The 12266-nt window shown below is 37.8% G+C and overlaps 1 protein-coding gene across 1 annotated transcript; it reads left to right on the top strand.

The window, feature by feature from the left end:
• Positions 1–6439: 6439 nt before the first annotated feature.
• Positions 6440–11580, top strand: LOC122654329 (protein LONGIFOLIA 1-like). Its single transcript, XM_043848379.1, has 5 exons — positions 6440–6983; positions 7693–7766; positions 7865–10021; positions 10107–10257; positions 10709–11580. The coding sequence occupies exons 1-5, from the start codon at positions 6830–6832 to the stop codon at positions 11557–11559; spliced, it is 3387 nt and encodes a 1128-aa protein (XP_043704314.1). The 5' UTR covers positions 6440–6829; the 3' UTR covers positions 11560–11580.
• The last annotated feature ends 686 nt before the right edge of the window (positions 11581–12266 follow it).

Below are 12266 nucleotides of genomic sequence, written 5' to 3'. Positions count from 1 at the left end.
AGTAATAATAACTCTAAATAGATGGCTGAATCCTACTCTATATGTGAACGAAAACTTTTGCATAAATAGACATTATTTATATGAGTATAGGAATCACCAAAGAAGTTGATTTTTCACTTCATTCAGACCTTTTCTTTTATCCACACTGTCTGTGAAAACAAAGGCAAAAAGTGGAAGTCTTGGAACTTCACTAAATGTACATGTTTCACTTTTGAGTTTCTAAAGATAACTAAGGATGTGTCACCACAGAAGTTTGATTTTTCCACTTCAAGTAGACCCCTTCCTTATTCCCCAAGCTTAACACTCCACCTTGATTGGAAAGGATTGAAGAAGGAACCTTCCCTCACATTCAGATCAAACCCCTAGTAATATATTATTAAACTTCCCCCTTGTTTCATGTTCACACAATCTGGTTTACTTTTTGGAAGTCCTTAGAATGTGAATAATGAAATCCTAACACCTTTGCATTGAATTATTGCTACTTTAAGACTCTCTCTCTCTCTCTCTCTAGCACACTATAGTTGACCATAATTCCTATGAAAAGTAGTTAATGATCACAAAATCAAGATTATTAGAAATTAATTTTGATCCAATCTTGTTGACTAATAATTCCCATTGATGTGGCTAAAGCACATGGGGGTTTTGGTGGGAGGGAAAAAGATAGAAAAAGATATATAGAGAACATCATGTGCAAATCAAGGTGAGGCAAATGGGAAATGTTCCCTCATTTCTTTTTTATTTTTATTTTTTAAGAGGGAAGAGTTAAATGTTCCTTTTGGAGTTTGGAACATGTCTTGGGATGATTCAGATAGGGTAGTTGGAATTGCTTGGCAGAGTTAGGCATACACTCCATGTGATCCATTCACTTTCAGCTGCCCTACAAGTGGTGATGAATCATATCCATTCCTTCAATCTTCACCTTTCTCTATCTAACCAATCACCATCACCTTTTTCATCAATTTTAAAAATTAAAAATAAAAAGTCACCATCACCTTTCTGATTGGGGAAGAGGGTGGTGCATGGTACATTATTCACTTTCATCTATAAATGTATGATTTATGACAGCCATTCATTCATATACCCACGCATACATACACTCTTAAAAAAATAACGCTTAAAATGGCGATTTGCAAAAGAAAAATAAAAACAGAGAAAAACAAGTAACACATAACACCAAAAATTTACGTGGTTCACCCCCAAGATGGGAAACTACATCCACGACAGAGCAATAGAACGAATTTCACTATTTTTTGGAAATGTTACAAAACCTCTCTTACAGTCTTCTTAGAGATAAGAACATTATATAGAGAAGCCCTAACCCGAAGAAGTACAATAATACCCCTGGACCCAGAATTGCCAAACCGGACAGAGTCGAACCAAAACAGAATGTATATCCCATAATATACTATTTCGAAGATCTCGATGAGCCCAACACAATTCCCTGTCCTTGACGAAGATGTTTGCCATTTTTTGACATTTCGAGGCCGAAATAGCCCTCCGAAGATCTCAATCGTACATTGTAGATCAAAAATCAGGCTTCACCAATAACATACACCTCTCTCTCTCATCATATCTATAAATAATACCTCCTAGCTACCATACAAGAACTACTGTATTCATTCTTCCAACTCCCTAACCCTCTTCATTCTCTCTCTTGGCTGTTTATGTTTAATGGTCCATTTTAGAAAAAATAATTTGTTTTTGTACCTTTTGACAGAGACTTTCCAGTCTAAACAACAATACAATACCAAATACTTTAAAACTCTTTGATATTTTTACCAAATTATTAATAAATTACAATGGGACCCACGTTTAAATATATTAGTTAGTTGTTGTATCATTCTATTCCCCATGAGAATACATAAGACAATCATATTTATATTTAAATCCTCCTCCCAAGGAGTTATGATCAGTACTATTTTAGTAAATATAATAAACTTTTTAACTCATTCCACTACACTAAAAGTCCAAATCCTCAAATTTTACTTTCCCCCCTCCCCTTCTGATCAGTTTGAAAGCTCATTTATAGAATGGAAACTTGATATCTAGATTCAACATATATTAGGCATTAGTATATTGATTCAAGATTGGAGATTAAAATAATAAATTTGGTGAGATTAGAATATTAATATAAGTTAATACGCTACAACACCGATAGATTATGCGCGTAAAAGAATAGAATACTTTTTTTTTTGGTTTAAATTTCAAAAAAAATTATAAAAATAAAATATGACAAAAAACAAAACTTCATTGATCAATCAAATTAAGAAAAAACATTGATATAGTGAGAAGTTAAGAGGGTGGGAGGGTGAGGGAGAAAAGAGACCCACAAAGCATTAATAGGTGACTGGTGAGACCAAGGCAAAGTTGACAATGCTTAAGGGTGGTGGGCAGCCATGTGCCCAAGGAATCACATACACCATTCCAAATCTTGGAATATACTAGAGAGGTTGCAAACTGCAAATAAGGACATCAGCTAGCCATGGAATAATAGAAGTTCAATTATTAGAAACTTCTCATGGAATTCTTTTCAAATTGACCCAATTGCCACTCTCCCCCCCCCCCCCCCCAAACCTTCTTTTTAGAACAGGTATATATGACCCATATATCATTAGAAAGAAAGTTCTCTGTAGGAAAGTGTACCACCCACGTCAAGACATAGAGGGGGGAGAAATGACTGTCCCACCTCATTAAGACGAAAATCCCACCCCCGCTATGATGCCAACACATGCGTTCTCATTGGCTCGTGTGCACGCAGGAGCCCCCCAAAGAGAACATCAACCCATATAATTAACAAGAAAATAAGTATAAAGACCACTACAAATGTCAATAAACCATGGAAGGAAAGAATAGATTCAAACAAACTCCTTACTATTTAAAATAAAGTGGTTAGTTTCTTACAATCAATGAAAACAGCCCATCTCTCTTTCATTTATTTTGAAATTTGTTTTTGTCATTGTGAATTTGTAGTTGTTGGTAGGTGGCATCATTCAGAAAACTTAAATATTTATGTTTTCTTCATTTAATTTAAACACTAATAAATAGTTCCATTTAAATAACAAATCACAACCAAAAAAAAACCCTCCATAAGACTAGACTTTCTATAGTTCTATGCATGAACATCACAAGCATTTTCATTGTAAAACATTATTAGATGGATATATCTGTGGCGATTAAAAACAACTTCTTTACCTGATCAAACAAAATATTTTGGCATCTTCAAACATGTTCATACCTGAAATATAATTTCTACAGGGTTACCATCCTTTTCCACTGTAGTCAGAATTTTGGACGGTTTGTACACTTTGAGAAACTTGGCAGATTGGGAAAGACTTAGTTTGTCTGAATGAGGTCTTGCATTTAGTGTCATTTCCTCTGTTCCAGGTAACAATGGGTTGGACCACATTGTTAGAGTACTCAATGATCCAACAATAGAGACTAGGGAAAGATGTAGACATAATAGTTATAATCATTAAAACAAACAAGCAATCCATCCCATAAGCAATAGCACAAGCCACAAGCCACAAGCCAGAAGCTATTGTATTGGTTACCATTACAAGAAAAGGGAAGGGAATTTTTCTTGACCTCTATAAATAGATTTTCAGTGTTAAAAAAGAAGTATTATTTGTTGGATCAAGTTTCCCTCCACCCATTCCATTCACCGAGGGGTGGGAGAGGGCGGGAATGGATATCTGGAGAGTATTTTGGAACATACTAAAATCCTAGGAGGGGTTTGTAAACTTTAGAATGGTGGATGAACCGTCTTCTATTGGTGGAGGAAAACTTTGTCCTTATTTGTATGATAAAGTTTTGTGCGTGAAGAGGATTGAGGGTCATAAATTTGTCCATCAAATTGTATGAAGTCCAACACTGCCCTTAAGAGTCCCATCCAACGGCAATAAAGAGAGGGAATCTCTTCACCGTGGATGAATGAAGAGAAACCCTGTCTTTATTAGTTTTTTCAAGCCTTCTCTATTTTAATTTAATTGTCTGAATGATTCTTGTACAGGTGTATTTAGAACTTGACACATTCTCTTAATTACCTCTTGTCTTATTTCCAAAATTAAGTTAGAGGTATAAAAGGATTTTCAAAAATAATTTGAAAGTGACTTATCTTCATGTCATTATAAAAAATTATCATTATCATAACATATTTTTTTGAGTACACATGTGAAAAATATTTACCATCATTAAAAAAAAAATATTATACTAAATGAGTAAAAAAATAAAATTATGAAACCTCGAGAAGTATTAATAATTATTTAAATATGAAAAGGAAAAGTGTGCATTCATTCACAGTTTTTCATCTTTTTATTTTTGGTAAGCATTTATAGTTTTCCATCACAATCTTTTATAAATACCACCTTCTCTCTAAATCCTACGTCCCTACCCCAGTCCCCACCAAAGCCTCCAAAAAATACAAGGGAGAGAATTGGGCATGCCGCTAATTTTCGATAAGCTGGCAATATACATCAATCACATGGCTGGACACAGGAGGGCAAGGGGTTTTTTTCTAAAAGTGTAAGAAAAAGAATGATACATGCTGAGACCATGGTGGCGTGTCCAGTCTTTTCTCAAAATATAAATATAAAAAAAAAAAATCTTTTTGAGATGGGTATTTATAATTTCTCTCAAATAATGACTTGCTTTTGAAATTATACATCAATGTCAAATGGCTTCTCCTAAGCAAAAGAAATGTAAATTTTCTTAGCAACCCAGCCAACATATAAGCACAGTAAGTTAAACTTGAATTTCAACATATTCAATAAATCACCCACTTTTAGATTTATGAAAGGAAGAAGTGTTTTATATTTCCTCTGGATAGTAGGAGAACTATTTTCTTAGATTATTTTGAGTACTCATAGATTAGTAATGCACTGAAAAAAAATAATTATTTTTGAATCATTATTCCATCAAAATGATCAAATTGATATTTCACCTAAAAGATGATAAGGGAACCTAAACGGCCAACTCATAAACTAAAGCCAATTTAGCCTGAAACTGTCCATTTATAAGCTCTATTTACTAAACTAAAATGGTAGCTTCTGTGAAATAAACAACTAATAAGTACTTCCTTGGCCCATCTATTCGTAAAAAAAGAAACAATTAAAATACTTAATAGTACTCTTGCTGTCAAGCACTCGAAGAAACAATTGACCAAGAAAAATAATAGAGTTTTTATTAGTACAGTAGTGATTTGGTGATGTACAGAAAAAATTTTCTGGCAGGTATTTGTTGTTGAGTTGTCGTGTTGCTTATGAGGTCAAACATGGGATTATACAATAGGGTGAAGTAGTAATTTGGACCACTATGAAATCTTCCAAATTTTAGACTACTTGGACTTTTCAGGCTTTCCAGAGCACAGATCCACTCCTTACCTTCTTCTTATCTTCCTCTCTCCTTCATTCTCTCTTTCTCTTTCTTTCTCTCTGACACACATCACATGCCCATACAGACAGATCCAAACCCACCTACATTATCAGCCCTCAGCCCACATGGAAGTGTGATAAAGAGACCATAGCAGGATTTGAGTCATCTGACCCACAAGCATTTCCCTTCCACCAATCTCCAACTCTCTCTCTCTGTTTGTGTGCCAGCCTTGAAATCTCCAAAGTTTCATATAAGTCTCACCTTCTCCTCCTTGGATAAAAGTCATGATAGAAATTACATTAAAAAAATGCCGACTCTCACTTTCAGTAGATTCATTCATTTCACATAATTCATAGAATATGAATGTATCATCTTCTTATCTCTTGTTCACCTTAGTTGGCATTCTTTAAAGAGAGCTAAAGTACTGCCACGGTATCTTTTTCGTTTCTGTAACTCTGTTTGGTGTTTTCCTGAGGAAACCCAGAAACCCAAAAAACATCTCCCTTGGGTCTGCAGAGTTCTCTATTCAGTCTGCAATTCTGCATTATTAACAGTCCTTCGTTCGGATTTTTGAGGCATAGATGTTGCTGTGTCACTGTGTGGGATAACTCTGCGCATTGGGTATTGGATTATTGGGTTTTGGGTACTTGGTCATTTACAGATGGCATTGTCTCTCTTGTTTTGTGAAACCCAATAAGCGGTTCCACGTTTTGTTTCTTCCCTTTTCACCGTTGAAATGAGGATTGAAGCTAAAGATTGATTTGGGGTCTTTTGTTTTGTTTCTGCCTTTGTTTTTTTCATTCTCAATTTTGTTTCCCGAGGTGTACACTGCGCAGTGTAATCTGGGTTGCAGAGATAAGAACTTGCACAGGTAAGGATTTTAAGTAGCATTCTGATTGGTACTGGAGCGTTTGGAAGGATTATTGGAGTCGATAAAAAATCATCTTATAGAGTATGCTGTGCAAGTAATTTGAGTTACTTCAGTTTTGTTCGAGAACTGTAACTCATGTCTTTACTGAGTCAGTATTTACCACCAAAAAAAAAGTTTTTACTGAGTCAGTACCTGTACCTGGCAGAACGTGATCTTTGATTCCTGTTGTTCGTACTTCTTGGAAGCTTAATTTGTTTTCTGGGTTTTGCAAAAATTTGAGAGAGAGACTAGAAGTTTGTTTTCCTGTCCTGTCTCTGAGTTCCTTGTGTATTGGGATTTGGGTTTCTGGGATAGAAAAGTTTGGTGTGGTTTCTGACTTCTTATATTCCCAGAGGTTCTGCACTGAAACTGCTAGGATCTTCTTGTTCCAATTGTTCTGGAACTGAAAACCAGTTTTAATATTGTTTAAGGGTATTGAGTTCTGTTTTCTTTGTGAGGGGAGTCATAAAGCAGCTGGCTTGCAAAGTAGGTGATGGAGGTTTGAAAGGTCTGAGCTTTAATCTTTGTAGTTGAAGACCAAAGGTGGAGATGTCTGCAAAGCTTTTACATGCCTTAACAGATGACAATCCAGACCTGCAGAAGCAAATTGGATGCATGACTGGCATCTTTCAGATCTTCGATCGCCACCATATCCATACTGGCAGGCGGATCACTAGCTCCAGTCCCAAAAGGCTTCCTGCAGGTATATTATCCCTTTTAATTGGGGTATTAATACTCTAATTTTGAATTATTTGGTTGAGTTAATTCACAAATTGGTACTTAAGTGGACTGTCATTTTGGTTCATGCTTTCGTGGTTTCATGAGTTTCTTTCTTGGGATCATAGCAATCAATCATGTCTTAGAAGCTTCAGGGAAATGTTGAATTGCTGTTAGTATGGCCCAAAATTTTACCCTTTTTTTTATTGTTGTCATGATTCCTCAACCGTTTCCCTCCTTTAGATTTTTCAGACTTCCAACATCACTGTGAGAATAGTTGATTAATTTTGATAGTAACTGCTAGTTTAGAAGAGAGAGAGAGAGAGAGAGAGGAAAAAAAAAAAAAAAAACTGTCCATCACAGATTTATGTTATTGCTTGGATTACATAATTTACATTGTCTTGATTTTTTAAAAATAAGTTTTCCTCTGTAGAAACTGATAAAAATCCATTTTAAAGTGTTTCTCAACAGTGTTTATCGTTATGTTTATGTGCCTAGGGCATGATTTTTCCATTTCAAGGCTTTGCAGAAAATCCCTATGTCCCTGAGAAGCCTGTTCTGTTCTAACTATCATTATCTTTGTGGTGTAAAACTTGCATCTTCTTCATTTTGTCTGTTGGATTGCATGCTCCTCCATCATGTAAAGACCATCGGTATCTCTACCTTCTAAGTTAAATGCTTTTCTTTCTTTTCAGGTCACTTGCACCTCAATCATGGTAGCCGTAGAATGGAACCTAATAATAATGAACATAATCTACCATCAGTTGTGGTAAGTGTTTAACTTCATTTTGAATTTGCAAGCTCCATTGAAGCTGTCTGCAATTTTCTGGGAGGATTCACATATCTATATGTAAATTGCAACTACAGGAAAGAAATCCCTACAAGAACGTCCTCGAGAATCGAAGAGTTTCAATGGAGTCATCCAGGACCTCCTTTTCATCCTCCTCTTGCTCATCTTCATTCTCCTCTCTTGATTGTAACAAGTCATCTCAACTTGAGTTCTCTTCCTATGACCGAAACATTACACAAACACCTTTGAGGGACCCCCACCCACCTATGAACCACCCCAATGCTTCTCCACAGATAGGGCGACAATCCCTTGACTTACGTGATGTGGTTAAGGAATCAATCCACAGAGAAGCTCATGCTTTATCTGTTAAAACTACAACCAAAGAAGCAGCAAGCCGCACTGTCAAGCACAGAGATTCCCCTAGGCCTTTGCCACTTTCTAAATCAGTTGATGGATCTTATGACGTAGGAATCAATGGGAAGCCCAGAATGTCTGTTGATTTCAATGAGTCACTCAGAGTTCTTGCTAAACTTCGAGAAGCCCCTTCTTATTTTAATGAAGCCAGAGAACCACCAAGGTCATCATACGAAGCAAAAGATGGTTCTTTGTTTCAAGTTCCCAGGGATGCCCCTCGGTTCTCCTTCGATGGACGAGAGATACCCCGTCGATCTTTTGAGTCACGAGACACCTTAAAATATACCGCAAAGCTGAGAGAGCTACCAAGGCTCTCCTTGGACAGCAGAGAAGGTTCAATGAGGGGTGCTAACAAAAATGCAAAATCAGATTCTATTTTGAAGGATTTACAGATGAATAGTGGCAACTCTAATGACAGAATCGCGAACTCACAACAAGAGCCAGGAATGTGCAAAAGACCTCCTAGTGTTGTAGCAAAGTTGATGGGCTTGGAAGCATTGCCCAATCCTATCTCGGGCACTGACAGTCAGGCAAGGTTTGTTAAAACCTCCTCCAGTAGACACCCTGAGCCTTTCTCAGTTTCATCAAAAGCAGTAGATGAAAGTACGCAAAGTCGAGTATCTGGCTCCCCCAGGAGCTCCCTCAAAGACTCCATCTCGCCACGATTGAGATGTCCTGATTCAGTCATGAAACCCATTCCAAGTTCAAGGTGTCCAATTGAACCAGCTCCTTGGAGACAGCAGGAAGGTGTGCGTGGTTCTCAAAAAACGGCATTCAGGAATTGGGACTCCCCTGCAAGGCCACCAAACTCATCTCCGAGTGTTTATAGTGAAATTGAGAAAAGGCTCAAAGATCTTGAATTTAAACAATCGGATAAGGATCTCAGAGCTCTTAAGCAGATACTGGAAGCAATGCAGGCTAAGGGGCTTCTGGAGACCAAAAAGGTACAAGATCAAGGTACCAACTTCATGTCTGAAAAAGGCTACGGCCCAATCCACACCAGTTCCAACCAGAATCCAAGATTCACAAACAGGAGAAATCCACAGAAAAACCACCAGCTATCTGACTCGGTAAAAGGAATTAATTCTTCACAGGCATTTGAATCCCCAATTGTGATAATGAGACCAGCAAAACTTATCGAGAAATCTGGTCTGCCTGCTTCGACAGTTGTTCCAATTGATGGATTATCTGGTCTTCGCAAGCCCCGAAGTGGTAATTCTGGTGACAATAGAAAGGCTCCAGCTAGCAGACAAGCTGCGAAGGACTTGCCTCCAAAACAATCTCCTAGAGAGCCTGCGAATCGAACTCTCTGTTCCTCGGATAAGAGAAATAATGGGAAAACCCTGAGATCAATTCAGGCTTTAAGCAGGCCTCAACAATTGCCCAAAGAAACTAATGGAAGCCCTGAGAAAAACTCAGGATCTGTTAGCCCAAAGCTGCATCAAAGGAGGCTTGAATTGGAGAAGCGCTCTGCTCGTCCCCCTATCCCTTCATCAGATGCTAGCAAAACAAGAAGGCAAACTCTTAGGCAGCCAACAGATTCAGGTTCCCCAGGTGGAAAACGTAGGCCCAAATCACCCAACTTGCAACAAAGTGATGACCAATCAAGTGAAATAAGTAGTGAAATGAGAAATTTGAGTCATCTAGGAGATGAGATTTCTGTGCTATCAGATAGCAACATCAGCTCAGGCTCACATATGGATCTGGAGGTGACAAGTGCTGACAGATCTGCTGAGGTTAACTGCAACTTGTTCCAGCAAGGTAGCCAGAGTTCACCGAAAATGGTAGCAAATAAACCAATTTCTAGCTTCAAACAGAAGGTATGTGTTCCTTATTTGAAGTGTTTACTTGATTATTAATTAGGTTGGTTCACCAGATAATTTGATTTCCTGTTTTCTTCTTCAGATATCATCAGCCAGGTTGAGTGAAGACAGCTCAATGGCAGAACTTGCAACAGTTGCTCCTGAACAACCAAGTCCTGTTTCTGTTTTAGATGCCTCGTTTTACAGAGATGATTTGCCATCTCCTGTGAAAAATACATTGATTGTCTTCAAAGGTGAGGCTTTGCTTCTGGTAGTTTACATTGCAAGTAGAGTGTCTATCTATATTAGAGAATGGCCATAGCTGATCTGTTTTCTGTTTATATAGTAAAATTACGAGTGCAAGTTATGGATTTTTGCTATGTACCACTATCCAATGCATGGTGCATTTGAGTATGTTCTACATATGTTTATTTTATTGCTTTTGATGCACTTGCAATGATGCTGGGTATTAGGCCATATTGCAGCACCCATAATAGCAACCTAGGAAACACTACATGTTGGTAGCATTTCAGGCATGTCTAATTGCAAATTGATAATCTGCTCTTCCTACAAATTATATTAGTTCATAGAAGGCGTCTCTCTCTCTCTCTCCACCACCCACCAACCCCCCTCCCCCGGTTTTGTGTGGAGTTAATTTGAAGGCTTCTTTATTTATCAAATTTTCCCTGGTTTTTCTTGCTGCAGATGGCAAGTGTCCAAACTCTGATGATAATACTGGTGAAGATGGATGGAACCCTATGGATCTTGACCGCTTGTCTGACAGCAGAGGATCCAATTTTAGCTCTGATATCAATCGAAAGAAACTGGAAAACATTGAGAGCCTAGTTCAGAAACTTAGAAAACTGAACTCGGATCACGATGAAGCCACAACAGATTACATTGGGTCACTTTGTGAGAACTCAAACCCAGACCACCGATACATCTCTGAGATATTGCTAGCATCAGGCCTGCTTCTCAGAGACCTGAGCTCTGGGTTGATGAGCATTCAACTACACCCGTCAGGGCACCCAATCAACCCTGACTTGTTCTTTGTCCTAGAGCAAACTAAGGCGAGTGCTGGGATCCTAACAGACAAGTGCAATAGTGAGAAGTCTATTCGATCAAGACCCAACCAGGAGAAGCTCCACAGGAAGCTTGTGTTTGATGCTGTTAACGAGATTCTTGCTCGGAAGTTGACTTCCACAGGCCCTTCACCTGAACCATGGATCCGTGCCAATAAACTGGCAGGTAAGACCTTGAATGCACAACAGCTTCTGAAGGAGTTGTGTTCTGAGTTAGATCAGCTGCAGGCAAAAAACTCAGTCGGCAGCTTGGATGAAGAGGATGATAGTTTGAAAAGCATCTTATGGGAGGCTGTGATGCATCAATCAGAGAATTGGATAGATTTCCGCAAGGAGGTTTCAGAGGTTGTGCTAGATGTTGAGAGGTGGATATTCAAAAATTTAATTGATGAGGTAGTGAATGGTGAAGCTGAAGCAGTAGCTAGTATGCGAACCAAGCCAAGCAGGCTATGCAAGCAACTATTTGTCAAGTGAGCATCAACACCAAAGAAGTAGTTCTTTATTTTTGTTTTTTATTTCTATTTTTGGGTAGAAGTTGAATAATTCATGGGTTAGAACTGCTGCTCTCTGACAGCTTGTAAAATAAAAACAGTCCCTTTAGAGAAATTTGTAACATAAAAAGTTCATTATGATTATAGATGAATACATAAGAAGCTTACTTTCCTTTGTTCCATGTTTTTTCATTCAGAATTTCAGATTAATTTCTTCTTCTTCTTCTTCTTTTTATTGATTTTTTGATTTAATACGAATTTTGTCAAGTTATTCAAATATGTATTACTATGTATTGGAGTAACCACATCCATCATTCACTATCTTTCCCTGGTTTGGAGGGAATGCTGGAGACATCTAAGTTTTAATTTTTATGAAATGGGTCACTATCATGCTTGCAAGTTGCAATTCTACCTCAAGTTTCCCTGATTGTCACACTATCTCTGGTTGAGGTCACCTCTGATTGTTCTTTCAGTGGACAAAAATACAACTGCAAAGCTACTTTACTTTGTGGGTTCTTCTTCAGATTCATAAGGGCCACATATAGAGTAGAGGTGCTTAGGTTTGACTGTAAGTTAGGGTAAATTAACAACTATGACCGACCAACAACCAACCATTTCCCATTGAGACTTCCTGGAACTAGCTCTGCTCTATTTGGTTTTTCACTTCGTTTGAATCCCATCAAAATTAAG

This window comes from Telopea speciosissima, chromosome 3 (genome assembly GCF_018873765.1).
Source record: "Telopea speciosissima isolate NSW1024214 ecotype Mountain lineage chromosome 3, Tspe_v1, whole genome shotgun sequence".
In the NCBI taxonomy this organism is placed as follows: domain Eukaryota; kingdom Viridiplantae; phylum Streptophyta; class Magnoliopsida; order Proteales; family Proteaceae; genus Telopea; species Telopea speciosissima.
Note: the sequence above shows the minus strand (reverse complement) of the source record. Positions and strands in the feature narration are given on the sequence as shown.